Source organism: Callorhinus ursinus, unplaced genomic scaffold (genome assembly GCF_003265705.2).
Source record: "Callorhinus ursinus isolate GAN/ISIS: 27379988/994484 unplaced genomic scaffold, GSC_fseal_2.0 scaffold5, whole genome shotgun sequence".
NCBI lineage: Eukaryota > Metazoa > Chordata > Mammalia > Carnivora > Otariidae > Callorhinus > Callorhinus ursinus.
Window position 1 is genome coordinate 63,925,997 of NW_027397067.1, and position 16,931 is coordinate 63,942,927.

Genomic DNA, 16,931 nt, shown 5'->3' on the forward strand with positions numbered 1-16,931 from the left:
GAACTGGCCTTTATGAAAGATTTGGATATGAGTGCAGTCCATCTTCCACTAGGATTTCCTCTGAACACTTTGAAATTAGGCACTGTGGTGCTGCTGGAGCCCGTTCACACGTGTCTCCTCTGCAGTCCGGCTACACGCAGGAGGTTGCCGACAGGGAATGCCTGCACTCCTCTGCCTGGGGGCATCTTTTTGGCAGGGAGTACTCGTGACCTCACAGAGATGCCAAGCAGAAGTACCAGAGAGGTAATGCCCCTAGCAGTAGCCCTTAACAAAATGGTGAGTGGAGGGGCGCCTGGGTGGCTCAGTTGGTTAAGCAACTGCCTTCGGCTCAGGTCATGATCCTGGAGTCCCGGGATCGAGTCCCACATCGGGCTTCCTGCTCGGCGGGGAGTCTGCTTCTCCCTCTGACCCTCTTCCCTCTCGTGCTTTCTATCTCTCATTCTCTCTCTCTGAAATAAATAAATAAAATCTTTAAAATAAAAAAAAAAATGGTGAGTGGAAAGTTGGTAAGTTTTATCTATTTGATCGCACCTCAGGGGATAATATGCTAAGTGCCAGAGTGACCAAGTGGCCCAGGGTGAGGCCTTGATGGTCTTGATGGGCTCATTCCCTTTACTATCTCCTGTCCCCCCTCTACCACCCGTGCTTCCTGGGATTATATCCCAAATAAACTTCTTACCCTGACATCCTCATCTCAGTTGCTGCCTCTAGGGGAATACAAAAGTGGAACAAATCTCAAAATAGATGAAACTATTAGATATGCACAACACACTGAAAAGTGAAGCAGAGAGAAAGGAACTTGGAGACATTCGAGTCAATACTGGTGAAAAAAAAAACCTTCAAAAAACTATTAATATGCTCAGAGAGATCAGCAAAGACGTCGCATCCACAAAACAACAAGAGGATGCTATTAAAAAGGTGAACGATGAGAATAAGAAAATGTTCTTGGAACTTAGTGGTATGACAGATGAAATGTAAAAAAAAAAAAAAAATCAATACAAGAGCTGCAGATAAAAATCTAGTAATTCTCCATGAAAAAGAACAAAAATAAACAGAGAAGGACAATGGAGAAAAAGCAACAAGACCACAACAAAAATCAGCTTATTTTTCAGCTCGGTATCAATACGGAGGGTCTAACATCCAACCAAAAGAATTTCCATGCACAGAGAGCAAAGAAAAGGGAAAAGAGGAACTGTCAAAGAGATAAAACAAGAAAACGTTCCAGAACTGAAGTGTAAGAGTATTCTGACTACAGGTCCCAGTCTACTCATTAAATGGCACCTTTAATGTCTCAGTCTCTGTTTTTATGACACCCCTAGGCCCAAAGAGGTATCTTCCAATTCAGTGTTTTAAGTAGTTAAATCCAAACAATGTACACCTTCATGTCCTAAAAACTTAGCACCTGCTGGGTATTATACCACTCCCCAAACCTTGGAATCATATTGGATACTGCCACGCCTCATTTCCTATTCCACACGACTTTTTCTATTGTGTGGTACTTGTTTTTGTTTGTTGGTTTTGAAATCACAGCAACTGCAAAAAACGAGTTTTGCAAAGATTTTGACATCATGGAAGGAACGTAGCAATCTAATATTGAGTCTTCAGTTAATGGTTTGCCTAGTGTCCAACAGATGTTGCTGTTTTCCTCAAAATTTCAAAATATTCCATGGCCCCCTTGTGAGTTCACTGGGGCACCCTACGGCACCTTGGCACACAGTTTGGGAACCATAGCTTTAGCCTATCTGTGCCCATCAAGGGCTTAGAAAACCGATGAACAAAAATCCCACACCAAGGCCAATCACTAGATACAATTCAGAATATCAGTGATAAAAAGAATTACAAATTTCCAGAAAGAAAAAGTAGGCCACACGTAAAAGAAAGAGAATGAGACATTTCATCACAGAAAGATTTCTCACAAAAACTCTGAAAACTGCTGAGGGAAAATGCTCATCCAGACTTATCATACCCAAAGTATCAGTCCAGTGAGAGAGCAGATTAAAGATATTTTCACCTATTTAACTCCCACACATTCTTTCTCAGGAAGCTACTGATGAATGTGCTCCAGCAAAACTAGGGCGTAAACCACAAGTGAAGGTGACAGAGGATCCAAGAAAACCGACAGAGGAGAAAGCCCAGGACAGCCTGAGGAAGATCTCCATGCACCAGACCAAGAGAGAACCAGTCCACCGTGGCAGGGCAGGAATATCAACAGAATGGGTGCGTGATTTGACATGTAAGAGCATTTGAAAAAGAAGTATTCCTAGAAATTTGATAAATCTAGAGCTGCTTTTGGGGACAAAAAAAATTTAGATAGGTGTAAGAAAATGAAGCAAATGGAAAAAAAAAGAGAAGCTGTTGGTAACTGCAAGAAACCTGATCATAGACTATCCCATGGTTGGAAAATAGAACAATGTTGACATGATCACAATTTTATAAAAATAGACTGATTTAGTCAATAATGGCTGACACTGATAAATGAAGTAGCAGTGCATAGGCATATTATATTTGGAATATTAGAATATATTTATATATGTATATTAGAATTAGAAATATGTTCTAATATTCCAAATATTATATGCCTATACTGCTATTAGACTATATATTTTTTAAAAAATTACTAAATTATTAATTAAAACATATATTCTACCTTGTTAATTTCTGCCATTCTAACTGGTGTAAGGTGGTATCTCATTGTGGTTTTGATTTGTATTTCCCTGATGGCTAGTGATGTTGAACATTTTTTCATGTGTCTGTTAGCCATTTATATGTCTTCTTTTGAGAAGTGTCTGTTCATGTCTTCTGCCCATTTTTTGACTGGATTATTATGTTCAGTTAGCCAACATATAGTACATCATTAGTGTAGTGTTCAATGATTCATCAGTTGTGTATAACACTCAGTGCTCATCACAACACGTGCCCTCCTTAATACCCATCACCTGGCTACCCCATCCTCCCACCCCCCCTCCCTTCTGTAAACCTCAGTTTGTTTCCTGGAATCCAGAGTCCCTCATGATTTGTCTCCCTCTCTGATTTCTTCCCATTCAGTTTTCCCTCCCTTCCCCTGTGGTCCTCTGTGCTATTCTTTATGTTCTACATATGAGTGAAACCATATGATAATTGACTTTCTCTGCTTGATTTATTTCACTTAGCATAATCCCCTCCTGTTCCATCCATGTCGATGCAAATGGTGGGTATTCATCCTTTCTGATGGCTGAGTAATATTCCATTGTATATATGGACCACATCTTCTTTATCCATTCATCTGTTGAAGGGCATCTGGGCTCCTTCCACAGTTTGGCTATTGTGGACATTGCTGCTATGAACATTGGGGTGCATGTGCCCCTTCTTTTCACTACATCTGTATCTTTGGGGTAAATACCTAGTAGTGCAATTGCTGGGTGGTAGGGTAGCTCTATTTTTTTTCTGTTTGTTTGTTTTTAATTTTTTATTGTTATGTTAATCACCAGGGTAGCTCTATTTTTAACGTCTTGAGGAACCTCATACTGTTTTCCAGAGTGTGTACCAGTCTGCATCCCCACCAACAGTGTAGGAGGGTTCCACTTTCTCCACATCCTCACCAACATTTGTCATTTCCTGCCTTGTTAATTTCTGCCATTCTAACTGGCTAACTGAACATAATAAAAAAAAAACAAAATATATATTCTAACATTCTGGGGGACAATAGAGAAGGTACTGGGCAAGGGTGGGCACAGGAATGCCGTAAGCATATAGACAAATTCTAAACATGAAGGAGAGAAGAGAGGATAGTACGTGGATACTGCAAGCAAAAAAGAAAAATTATTAACCTTGATTTTTATTGCAGATGAAAAGCTTTCAGATCAAAGTATTTGAAATGCAGGGTCCCAAATAGCCAAGTAATTACCTATATTTTAAACTTCACTTTGCTTATGTAACCCTACTGTACAAGTCACCTGTTTTGTAAGGCATTCCTTTGCACACCAGGTATCCTTAGCAGCTTCAGATACTCCCTAAGTTCTGCTACAGCATTTACATAACATATACATTATTATTATTATAGAATATAGTTGTAATTTATATAAATGTGATTTACTACTCCACACCTGTCTCCCTCTGGAATGTTCGATTTCAGAAGAGGAGGAATTTCATCTCATCCCCCTGCAGATGCTTCCTTCAATCTACTGACAAGGTGCCACCTTACAAATATTACAAGAAAAATTATTTTAAGAACTAGTTGTGTAACTATGATACACCATATGTCATCAATCTAAACTGTCCATTTTTTTTTCCACATTTTATCATTTCTGATTTGAGGAATGTGCCTTAGCATCGCTGGAGGCCCAGATGGAAGCTGAGTTCTTGCAGACAGAATTTACAACTACTCCTATCATTCATCAGGGGCCCTCCCAACCTGAAACCACTTTACATCATCTGCCTACGTATTTTTTTTTTAACTTACGCTGACACTGTACATTCAGACCTCAGTATTTATTAGAACCAACTTGCAATTCAAAATCTTAGTAGATATATTTTTTCTTCCTTCTACCAAAACCAAATCTGAGATGTGTGAATTCTCTCACTGTCCCTTTCTGTGTGATGGATTTATTTTTCACTTATCCCTGTACTGAAGGGATAGCCCCTGACATCACAACTCTAAGCAGGTACCCTATTAGACACCCCCCCCATCTTAAACATTAGCTTTTCTTTTTCAAGGGCACATAAACAATGATCTATCTTCCACTGGGTTGTCCCTCGGATTCCATGAAATACAGTATTAAATAAAAGGATAAAAAACTAAAGTATAATGCTGGCTTAGTAAGAGTTGCACAAATATTTCACATTTTTAACAGAAGCAACATTTGGGCTTCTTTTGGCTAATAAGACCTCCACGTTCCTCTAAGTCCTAGACAACTTTTCAAAGAATTTTGAATGTTGCTGTGTAGATTAAACCTGTACTTGCCCACTTTCCCTTTACAAAACACTTTTCTGCATGTTCCTGCAGATCAGCATTTTGAGACAAAGTTCGCATTTGCCCACCAAAAACCACAGCAGCCTACATTGTGATTTGGTTGATGGAAAACATCTGATGCTGCTAAAAATCATCAATGAAATATACCCTTGTGGGATCCTAATTCACCTGTACAAGGCAAACCAGCTCTCCCAGGCCATCAGTTGCATCCTTCGGTTCCCAAACATGGCAAATCCCAAACTGTCCTTTGTGTTCCCCAAAAAGCCTTTCTATCACATATGCTTAGCCCCATCATTTCACTTCTGTGCCCGAACCTTCTATCTGCGAAGCACGTGACATGACAGATTTTATAATTAGTAAATATTTAGTGCTTACTATATGTTCCAAGCAGTGAGCTAACTAACCACTTTCCATCCATAATGACTCTCTTCCTCACAATGAACCTACTTCATTAAGAAATTGAGGCTTGTAGGTAAGTCGCTTGCTCAAGCTCACACAGCCAGAAAGAGGCAGAACAGGACTGTAAGCCCAGATTGAGCAAATCCAAGGCCCACCCTCTAAACCACGGCATTATACTGCCATGAGAAAGAAATTGCAAGGGAAAGAAACAAGGCGGGTTTTAAGAGCAAGCCCAGAACAGGGTATGTCAACTGCAGTAACACTCAGCAACCAGTCATCAAATTTGAGATGGAGCTTCCCACGTTTATCAACAAGCTACGAACGATGCTTCAAATCACAGAAAGGGGAAGTCGTTTTTAAAAAGCACTGAGCCACGGGATGGGTCATCATCTTAATTCCCATAATAATCACTACTGAGCATGAACTCTTCCATCTTGTCTATCCCACTTTGGGAGCGGGGCTCATCTGCATGGGTCTGTTAGGACATTTATTTCGTGGTGTATGTTACATATTTTCTCTGAAGTCGCAATCTGCAGGCCGGAGCTAAAGGCAAGCTATTATTATAAATCAAAGCCAGTGAAGTAGGTAATGAGGTTCGGTATATAAAACACTTGGTATAAATGCAGGGAAAATTCTGGCTTTTCTTTAACATTAACTGCTTTGAAATGCATCATTTGAAATAGAATTCTTAGTAGGCCACTAGCTGCCAGAGAATAATTTCCCTTCACCCACCAGACCAGTGGTGGCTTCAGCTAGATGCCGTTCACAAATGTGGAGCTGTGCGCAGTGAGTTATTTTTAATACACACTCCATGGGGTGAGTGCTCCAATGCACCCCGTTACGTGAAAAGCATTTCCCTCCACGGCAGAAACAGGAAACTGAAGGACAGTCCTGATCCGCTTCATTCTGATCAGCTTCACGTAAGGAATACGGTCTGAATTTTCAGGCTGATACATAAGCTTTAAAAAAGAAACAATTAAAATATCTAAGCAGTTTTCATCTCCCCAGGTAGAAAGTGTATTCAGACTTGTAGGTCTCTGAGCCACAGGGGGGCAAAGGAAGGGTGGTTATAAATATAACATTTAAAGGATAATCACATTTTCCAATAACTTTTAAAATCACGTCTGGCTCCTCTTTTGTCTTTCAAGACTGGTCTATGTTAAGTAAGTGCTTCCCAGGTCTATAAAATGACTTCTGTATTCTTCTTCACTACAGCCCCAGATAGAGTTTTCGTTATCGATGCTGAATGTGTATCATTTCCACAGTCCAACAGCATTAGTGCTGGAGGATGGAAGCCATCAAGAAAGGTCACCAAGTCCCCAAACTGCCTTCCCTCTTCCCTTCCTACCTTCCTTGTCTTCTCCCTCCCTTACTCCCCCACTCACTCCCTCCTTCCCTTCTTCTTCCCTTCTGTCCTACTATTTTTTCCTTCCTAAGACATTTTAAAATCAGCCTAATATGTGCCGGGTACTATGCTACATAGGCTGCGGTGAAAATCATGCCATTTGTATGACTGATCTCAAGAACTTTACAATCAGCCTCAAATGCCCCCACCTCCCTAATAACTGCAACTCCCTGCCTTATACCTCTTAGACCACCTTTTGTCCACTGTGCCATGTCTTGACACAATGTCTCGTGCAGTATGCACCAGTTGGAGCTTGACAGGTGTTAGATAATCTGATGTCCAGCTCCCTCATGTTCAAGGTAACCTCGGACCAGTCACCTCATCTCTGGTACTTCCATTTCCTCCTCTACAAAGTGGGGCGGGGGGTCATTACACCAGTCCAATCATCCACGGAGGGGTGGCCTGGTGACAAAATCATAATGTGAGTGAAGCCACTTTGACAAACCTAAGCCTCGCTGTGGAAGGTGCTCTGAAGCACAACCCGGGGTCGAGTGTCTGAATACCTGTGTCGCTGGCTGGGCACACGAAGCCAGGTCACTCACGAGAGCCTGGCCCATCTCAGGCTTCTTGAAATGTGAAACTCAGCGTGACATTTCCCTGCTTATCACACTTCACCCTGAGAAGGACATCTAAGTCTATAACAAGGCCTAGAAGCCTTGGATTCTGCTCAAGTCTCTGGTCTTTTTTTTTTTTCATTCTTGCCCCTTAGCAAGGCCTGAAGGCCACATTCCTCCCACATCACCACAATGAGCTACAGCTGATAGCCAAGCTCTTTGTTGGGCTGCCTTGAGACCTTGGCCTTCCACAGCCCAGTCCAAGAATGGGCTGGATGTCCTTCCCTGAGGCTCCCACAGCATCCCATAACGCCCTTGATGTAGCACTTTCTACTCCATCCTGTGAATGCCTGCTTAGTGCTTATCTGCATCTGTCACTGTAATATTGTTTCTCAAGGGCAATGCCCTAGTGGTATATGACACATAGAGGACACTCAGTAAGTTACTTGTTAGACAGTCAAATAAATGAATGAATGAGGAACTCCTCTGCCACGTGACAGGACAGGACTGTTTACTGTGGTTGAGGATATTCTTGAAGAGCTACCTGGGAACTCTGTACCATTACTATTTCAGCAAACCAGAGGTAATATGCAGGAAAATGCCCCCTACTGCTACCCCCAAGATGCACACCTCCTAGTCTCCAGATCCTAACCATATATTACCTTGCATGGCAAAGAGGAATGAGGGCTGCAAAGTGAATTAACGTTGCTTATCAGGGAAGTTATAATTTAAAAAATATTTTAAAAAGGGAAATTATCAGGGCGCCTGGGTCGCTCAGCCGTTAAGCATCTGCTTTCAGCTCAGGTCATGATCTCAGGGTCCTGGGATCGAGCCCCGCATCGGGCTCCCTGCTCGGCGGGAAGCCTGCTTCTCCCTCTTCCACTCCCCCTGCTGTGTTCCCTCTCTCCCTGTGTCTCTGTCAAATACATAAAATCTTAAAAAAAAAAAGGGGGGGGATTATCTTGGATTATCTAGATACGACTGAGGTAATCACAAGTCCTTAAAAATAGAAGGAGGCAGAATAAAGGTTGGAGTGTTTTTTAAGATTTTATTTATATATTTGAGAGAGAGAGAGAGAGAGAACAAGCAGTGGGGAAGGGCAGAGAGAGAAAGAGAGAGAAGCAGACTCCCTGTTGGGCAGGAAGCCCCGATGTGGGGCTCGATCCCAGGACCCAGAGATCATGTCCCGAGCCAAAGGCAGATGCTTAACTGACTGAGCCATCCAGGCACCCCAGCTGGAATGTTTTGATGTGAGAAAGATTCAAGTTGCCACCACAGGCTTAAAAATGTAAGGGAGCCATGAGCCAAAGCATTTGAATGGTCTCTAGAAGCTTCTGGAAAAAACAAGGGGAAAAGATTCTCTTTTAGGGCCTCCAGAAAGGAATGCAGCACTGTGGACACCTTGATGTTAGCTCAGTGAGATCTGCATCAGGCTTCTGACTTTAAAAAACTGTAAGATAATAAATTTGTGTTTTAATTTACTAAGGTTTTGGGTAATTTATTAGAGCAGCAGTAGAAAACGAATATACTAGACAAGAAAGCAGAAGACCTGAATAGGACCCATCATGGGACCTCTTAGAGCTTCACTCTCCTAATCAACAAACTGGGGATATGCGTCCCTAATCCGCTTCTTGCATAAGGCTGCTCATGAGGATCCAAAGCGATAAGGTCTGTTTGGGTCTCAGCATCGGAACTTATTCACTGTGTTTCTTTGGCAAGAAGAATGGCAAACTTTGGCAAATTTCAATGATCTGTGCCTCAGTCTTCTCATCTGTAAATAGTTTTGGATTATTGTGAGAATCCAAATCCAGTGATTTAGTCCATGTAAAGTGCTTAGAACAGCATCTGGTGTGATACAAGTTGTTATGTAAATGTTTGTTATCACATATGTAAAGAGTCTGCAAAAGGTTAGGCACGGCAGGGTCCTGCAGGGGATACCTTCCAAGACCCCCAGTGGTTGCCTGCTTGAAACCACACACAGACCTGAACCCTATATATACTATGGTTTTTTTCCTATACACACAAACCTATGATAAGGTTTAATTTATAAATTAGGCACTAATAATAAATTAGTTATTGCCAACAATAATAAAATAGAACAATTACAACAATATACTGTCATAGAAGTTCTGTGAATGTGGCCTTTCCCTCTCTCCAAATATCTTACTGTCCTATACTCGCCCTTCCCATAATGATGGCAGATGTTAACACACCTATGTGATGAGATGAAGCGAGGGGGATGATGCAGACGCTGTGACAGAGCGTTAGGCTACCGTGACCTTCTGATGGTTTGTCAGGGGAGGATCATCTGCTTCCAGGCTGCAGGGAACCTCGGGAAATTGAAACCATGGGAAACTGAAACCGTGGAAAGCAAAACCCCAGATAAGGGGGACTACTGTGTAAAGTGGTAAAGCAGAATCAGCATTCTTTTTAATAAAGATCTATTTATTTATTTGAGAGAGAGAGAGAGAGAGAGCACGAGCGGGAGAGGCAGAGGGAGAGGGAGAGGGAGAGAGAATCTGAAGCAGACTCCGTGCTGAGCACAGAGCCTGACACAGGGCTCAACATCATGACCCTGAGATCACAACCTGAGCTGAAACCAAGAGTTGGATGCTTAACTGACTGTGCCCCCCAGGCACCCCCAGAATCAGCGTTCTTATAGAATACTGGTTCATCAAGAGGGTGGAGGGTTAACACAGCCCTTCTCAGTAGCAGTTCGGATATTTATGGAGGCATTTTAGAGGTCAAGGGGAGTGGCAGGGGCTTACTCCTAGCATTTAGTGATAGGAGCCAGAGACGCCAGACATCTTGCAACATCTGAGGTAGCCCTTCACAGTGCAAGATTTTTCCAGATCCCAAAAGACACCACACATCCCCACCCATCTTGAGTCGTAGCTATTCATTGCTGGTGATTTTATGTACAGGTACTAGCATCTACCTCCTTCATTATGCTCCCTGGGGTAGTTGTACTATGTGCTTATCAACTGAAACTTTTTAAAAATAATTTACTCATTTTTCCATTTTATTAATATTCGTAATAATATAGTAATAGGACATTATGTTGATTCTTAAATTTAAACTACAGTTAGGTTATACTATTTATGAAATTTGTTTCATAAAAATAAAAGGGGTGTTAGGAAGATTTGTTATTAGAAGTGTGTTGGGGGGCGCCTGGGTGCCTCAGTCGGTTAAGCGTCTGCCTTTGGCTCAGGGCATGATCCCAGGGTCCTGGGATGGAGCCCCACGTCTGAGCGGGAAGCCTGCTTCTCCCTCTCCCTCTGCCTGCCCCTGCCCCTGCCCCTGCTTGTGCTCTCTCTCTCTCTCTCTCTCCTTCTCTGTCTGTCAAATAAATAAATAAAATCTTTAAAAAAAAAAGTGTGTTGGGTCTGAATTTATAGGATGTGAAGTGAAATAAAGTTTAGAGATGGCTTAACCTAGTTCCCTAGCTTCCCAATGAACAAAATCAAGGCCCAACAAGATAAAGTATCTTGTGAAAAGAGTAACTGCTAGTTAAAATATAAGCACACAAGTTTCAAGACTCTAAATTCCAGAGTTCTTGGATATTCTTTAAGAATCTGTACATCCTAAGGGTGCCTGGGTGGCTCAGTTCGTTAAGCGTCTGACACCTGCACAGGTCGTGATCCGAATCCTGGGACAAAGCCCCATGTTTGGGCTCCCTGCTCAGCGGGGAGCCTGCTTCTCCCTCTCCGCCCCCCCAACTCGTGCTCTCTCTCTCAAAAAATTTTTAAAAAAATCTTTTAAAAAAAGATCCTGTACATCCTAAATAAAGTAAGATTCTCTAAAATACAAATTCTTGTCCAATTCTGAGATTTCATACCAACAAAACCATTGCCTCTGCCTCATACCCCATCTCCCTTTCGTGCCATCACTACTTCTACCACTAAAGGAAGTGACTGTGCAAGTGACATTTTAGATGATCTCAGCAGCCAAGCATTCCTGGGAGCAGTGCTGGGGGAGGAGCTTTGATGGACAGGGTTCACGTCAACAACAGTCTCGGACCTTCTCCTTTGAATTTCCACTTCTTCTGGTCCAGCTCCCTAGGATAACTTTTGGACCCAGGTAAGATTCTGTTCATCACCCACCCCCACCTTCCATACCCCAAGATGAGTCTTCCAGAACATTCTGCACTCTCCAACCTGGACAAAGTTGTGGAGAAACTAACTTTATTGTAGTTTCAGTTATAAAAAGGTTGACAGATTCCAAATTACTATTTTGCTATCCATCTAAGGGCAAAAAAACCTCATCCTTCCCGTGACCCAGAACTACCAGGGATATTTATGCAGCTGTGCCCAGCTCCACTCCACAGGGGGCCATTCACTCTGTACTCTGTGTGTGTGCGGTGTCCCCTGCAGTTCTATGGTTCAGCATCTCCATGGCTGAATGCAGGGTCCCTGCTCCTACTCCCGCAAATGGAAAAGGAGTTCATAACGTAAAGATGTCTGATCTTAACTTGGATGACTATCCGGTGAAACACTGACTTCACTGGCACAGTGTATTCACGCTTTATTTTCAGCTTGAATTACAGTGTAACCTCCTTGCTGGCCAGGTGTTCAATGACAAGAGACCCTGCCTCATTGTGAAGTTTGGTTGCTGTTGCGGGAGCTCCCTTTTGATACAGCCAGACACTGGGTGGATGAAGGTTTTTAGACTCAACCCTCTTTCCTGTCCCTCCCTTTTGAGTGGCCCACACAATTGCTCTTCCTGCTCAAGGCTGTCCCGAGCACTTCAGCATTTTTGAGAAGTGGGGAAGAACATCTTGAGCCCAAGAACTGAGGAAGCTTCCACTGGCTTAAGTACACAGATGAAGGAGAAGCTCGAAGTATCAATTTCACCCAGAAGTTACAAGGCTGAGCTCTGAAGTGAGACAGATCTGTAAGCCTCCTCCCCAAGACTTTAAGCAAATAACCAACAGTACTAGCCTCACAGTTACTAAAAGTGTAAGGAACGAATGCAAGTAAAGCCTGGTACATATAAGTGCTCAAGAAAGGTTAGCTGTCATCATGATTCCCTTCCCACAGAGGAATGGTCTCCTAACATTACAGTTACATAATAATAATAATAATTAGACTAAAAATAAGAACCATAAACTCCAGTACAGTATGAGGAATGGACTACCCCTCGGGAGGGGCAATTTCCGCTTCATTTCATGGAATTATAACGAATCATAGCAGCCATTTGATACATGTTTTTTTCTTTTACTCTCAGATTCTCTTCCATACAGCAGCCCTGTAGAGTAAGAATGTCCAGCCGATTTCCTTATTCCCATTTTTCAGAAGACACTGAGGCTCAAAGAGGTTAAGATTAAGTCTGTGACTGACTCGGTAACTAGAACGCGGGCTTTGAAACTTGCCTTTCATCAGCTTTTCACTTCAGGGTGTTCCACTAGCAGTGGCATAGATCCTCCACTAGGGGGCGCATGTCGTGTAATGGGGTGTGTACTGGCTGTAGTTGAGGGACTGGGCTGGCTCAAAAAACAAACAACCCCCAAAACAAAAAAAGCAATCTAAGTAAAAAAACTGTGTATTTTCCACATAAACATATCTTTAAAACATCTCCCTAAGCCTCTCGTCCCAGCTGATTACATCTACAAAGCCATTCCTGTGTAGAAATTCAGCAATTAAGATTGCATTTCACAATATGGGCAAGTAGGTATGTGATTTTAAAAGGCCCTTCCGGTGGTTCTGATATGCCCCTTCAGGTGGGAATCCATGTAACAGTCCAAGCTACAAAAGAGGGGATGTGTGATATTTGCTTTGATGGTATATGATCTCTCCCACCACACTTAAAACCAACGCTTCAACTCAGTACGAGAGACATTGTTTTGAGGGGGGGCCTCTACTTGTTTCTCTTGATTGCAGTGGATCTCTGAAAACTCGGGCTGGGAATAAAACTGCTGCCCCAAGCCCAGGTGGTTCATGTCTAGGAGGCCCGCGGGCCTTCCGCCAGAGGTCCTGCCTGCAACACAGGACGATGTGTTGCAAGAATGTCATGTTAGAGGTTTTTTACAAAACTCACTCTTCAGTTGCCGCATCCATAAAGCCACATAACTGTTCTCTCTCTTTTTCTTTAAGTTTATTTTCAACTGCAGGGAGTCACCTTTCCTTCCTCTTTTTGGGTGAGAGATATCTCTTTGCTAAGTCATTATTCATTACACTGAAACCAAGGAGAAGAAAAGACATAATGAAGGGCAGGGCCTTGAAACAGAAATGACCTGCCTTTTGTCCCCCCTGATAGTTTACAGTAAATATTGCAGGCTGAGCAGGTGCCCAGTGGTTTACAGATCAAACTACACTTGCCCCAGATCCCACCTGCCCCTTGTCACACAAACCAACACACACTTGAGTCAAGAAAACTTTTTTCTGTTTACTTATGTTAATCATCAAGCCAAAGCAAATAGCCTTCCACTTTCTGGACCCAGGGTAGCAATTAAATATGAAGACATCACAAATCCTCTAGATAAATAAAGGTGTGTGGTGTGGGGAGCCCTCTGTATTCTAGGCAGGAGGTGGACGATCATGTACCAGAGCAGTTGCATCAGCTGTCACATGTTAACAAAGCTGGTTTCCCAACTCTGAACTTTCTGTTTCACACACCAGCACCAGCACCACATCTGGTGAGCAGGAAATTGACTTAAGTCCTTAATTTAGGATTTAAATCAACCACCAGTTTACAAGATCTGGGTTGAAACACTGTTTCTGTGGTTATGGGTCCATTGATTTATTCACTCAGGATGCGTATCACTGAGCACCTAAACTCAAGGGAAATGACCCATAACTAACTAAATAAAAGACCCCTCTACAGTGAGGGGGAAGCTGAGTAAATAGACAAAAATAATTACATGATATTTGTGCTGAGGTATGTACAAAGGTATGGGGCAGAGAGACAGTTACCAAGTAAGAAATACAGACATAGTGGAAAAGGATAGTGATTATCCACTTAATACCCTACTGCCTTTCTGCACATAATCGGAAAAGGGTACAATAACGCAGCTACCTATTCTATTCACTTGAAAAATCAGGGGATTGGGCACACAGGATCTCAAGAAAGTCCTTTCTAAGAAGCCTCACACTCAGGGGAAACTTAACAAATGCAAAACTGTTTCCACCCCACTCGGGAAAAATCCCGGGAAAAGGCAGGCAGAAAAACTGCCTCAGCAACCCTCCACCCAGAGCAGCCTGGAATCCAGACTGACCGGCCAAACACCTGGCACCAGAAGGGAACTTCTGCATAAAGCTGCAACATACTTCCCAGATCTTGGCACAACTCCCCAGCATAATCCCGGGTTCCAATCTGAGAGGAGGGGAAGTCCAGAAGGATGACTGGGTTTCAGCGTTCAAACACTGCCACTCCTCTCTGTCTTTAGGACTGAACCCTTGTAAATGGATTGCCCTGGCTTCTTGGAGAACATGGTGCGAGAGCATAAAACTATGAGAGTTATTCGGTGAGCTCTCACCTTAGCGTGGACGACTGCCCTTCATTTCCAGTCCCACTTCCCGGCCCCTACGCTACCCTCGGATTATCCGCGGGTAAAAATGAGACGCTATGCCCTAAGCATCTGACCCTGCGCCTGCCACGTAGCTCAAGAAACCCTGCTCGCCGAGCCTGTGCACACACCCCTGCTGGGTCCAAGCCTGCAGCGACTCTAGGGTAGGGACAAGTTGCCCCCAGGTGGGTTAAAGTTGTCCAGACTCCCCGCCACCATCCCCCACGCCGGGCCCCTGGGCTGTGCCGGCACGCGGGGGAGTGTGCGGGTGCGGTGGGAGGGTGAGGGGGTGTGTGCGCGGCCCGCGCGGCGTTAACCCCTTACCTTCCAGCAGCACCTCCTTGCCGGCGCGCTTCAGCGCCTGCACCGCCTCGTCGTGGGTGGCGTCCCGCAGGTCGGCCCCGTTCACAGACAGGATGGCGTCGCCCACGTACAGGGCTTGGGTCTGATCCGCCGCCAGCCCCTTGAAGATCTTGCTGATGAGGATGGGCATCTTGTTCTCCTTGCCCCCCTTGATGCTGATGCCCAGCCCGCCCAGCTCCTGCTTCAGCACCTTCACGCCGCGCTTCTGGTTGGAGATGGACTCGGGCACCTGCTCCGGCAGGTCGGTGAAGGCGGTGCGGACCCCGGCGGGCGAGTCCGGGGGCTGCGCGCCGCCGGCGCCCCTGCAGAACGAGCCATTGGTGGCGGTCCCGATGCCGTTGTACGCCGCGGCGCCCTCTTCGCAGCTCAGAACCAGGGCGTCCTCGCTCAAGTTCACCAGAACTTTGTGCCAGCGATCCCGCACCAAAACTTCCAGCAGCCCGCTCCGCGGCGCCCGGCCGCCTCCCCCGCCGCTCGGCCCTGCTGCCGCCGCCGCCGCCGCCGCCGCTACCGCCATCTTTCCGGCATTCTTAAAATGCCATGTGATTGCCAAAGGGGGGAAAAGTGGGGAAGGGCTGCGGGGGAGGCCGCGGGCCGGGGGAGCGAGGAGCGCGCGCCCCGCAGGGAGGAGGCCGGGCGCCGGACGCCGCTCGGGGAGTTCGCACACGCGCTCGGCGCGAGTTGGCAGCCGCAGCCCAGCCCGTTCCCCCTCGCCTGATCCTGGGCGGGGTGGAGCGACCTAAAAGAAGGAGAGACAGACACAGGGGAGGGGAAACAAGCCAGCTGCCAGTTGCAAAAGCCCAAACCGAGGGGAGCCGCGGAGCAGCTCGGCGCGGGGAGGGTCGGGAGGAGGAGGCACGCCCGCGGGGAGGGGCGGGACCCGCCGCCCGGCGGCAGCTCACCTGTTCCAGCCGCCGCAGCCCCGGCGCTCTCGCTCTCCGGCCGCGCGCCGGCTCAGACCCCCGCCGCCTCGCTGCCGGGAGCCTACGGCGCCGCAGGGCCAGCTTCCTCGCGCCAGCTCTCCTCCCAGCCCGGCCCTCTCCTTTCGACCCTCCCCTCCCCGCGGGTGCCCTCACCGCTCCTTTGCGGGGACCGCTCGTCCTGCCTACGTCCCCAAACCCGACGCTCCTGACCCCTTCCCTTTCACATCCCCCGCTGGATTGTCCCTCAGTCCTAACCCCCAGCTGTATCTGTATCCAGGTCTCCTCACGCTGGCTTCCTCAAACCTTGGCTTCTCCTTCTGAGTTCTTACCTCCCTCTCCTTCGCGCGAGGATTCTCAGGTAGCCTCGGACGGAGGCCCCGGGTTCCCTGAGAGTCAAGAGGGAAGGCTGTCCCGGGAACCCAGCAAGAAACGGCAGCATAACCCGAGTGCCCGAAACTTCCTCTCTTTAAATGCAGGACATCTTTCTGCCGGATCTCTGGAGAGCTGTCTGTGCTGGTGGGGGTTTTCAGCAGGTCACTGTCTGCCCCAGACCCCAGGAACTGACGTCTTTCCAGCTTTCACACCGAATATACTCTATGCTTCTGACATTTTTTCCCCCAATGCCATACCAAACGTTTCCTGGGACTTTCTTTCTTCCCAAGATCCAGTATAGGAAGTCCACCATTTGAGAACTCGGTGTCAATGGATTGAATGTATCTGAAAAGTTCCTTTACTCTAGTTACTTACTTGGAGCTCAGGCTGCATTTTTCCAGGGGGACAATATGATAATTATTGGTTACCTTACTAGGCCAATCCGGAAATGCCAACATAACCC

General features: G+C 45.5%; 1 protein-coding gene across 1 annotated transcript in view; it reads right to left on the reverse strand.

The window, feature by feature from the left end:
* SNTB1 (syntrophin beta 1) overlaps positions 1 to 16,200 on the reverse strand; it is a 234,321-nt gene extending 218,121 nt beyond the window's left edge. The window contains exons 1-2 of the mRNA XM_025871052.2: positions 16,076 to 16,200; positions 15,135 to 15,912 (exon numbers count right to left, since the gene is read on the reverse strand). Of these exons, the coding sequence (XP_025726837.1) occupies positions 15,135 to 15,690 (556 nt within the window). The 5' untranslated portion in view covers positions 15,691 to 15,912; positions 16,076 to 16,200. The remainder of the gene's footprint in view (positions 1 to 15,134; positions 15,913 to 16,075) is intronic.
* Positions 16,201 to 16,931: the final 731 nt, after the last annotated feature.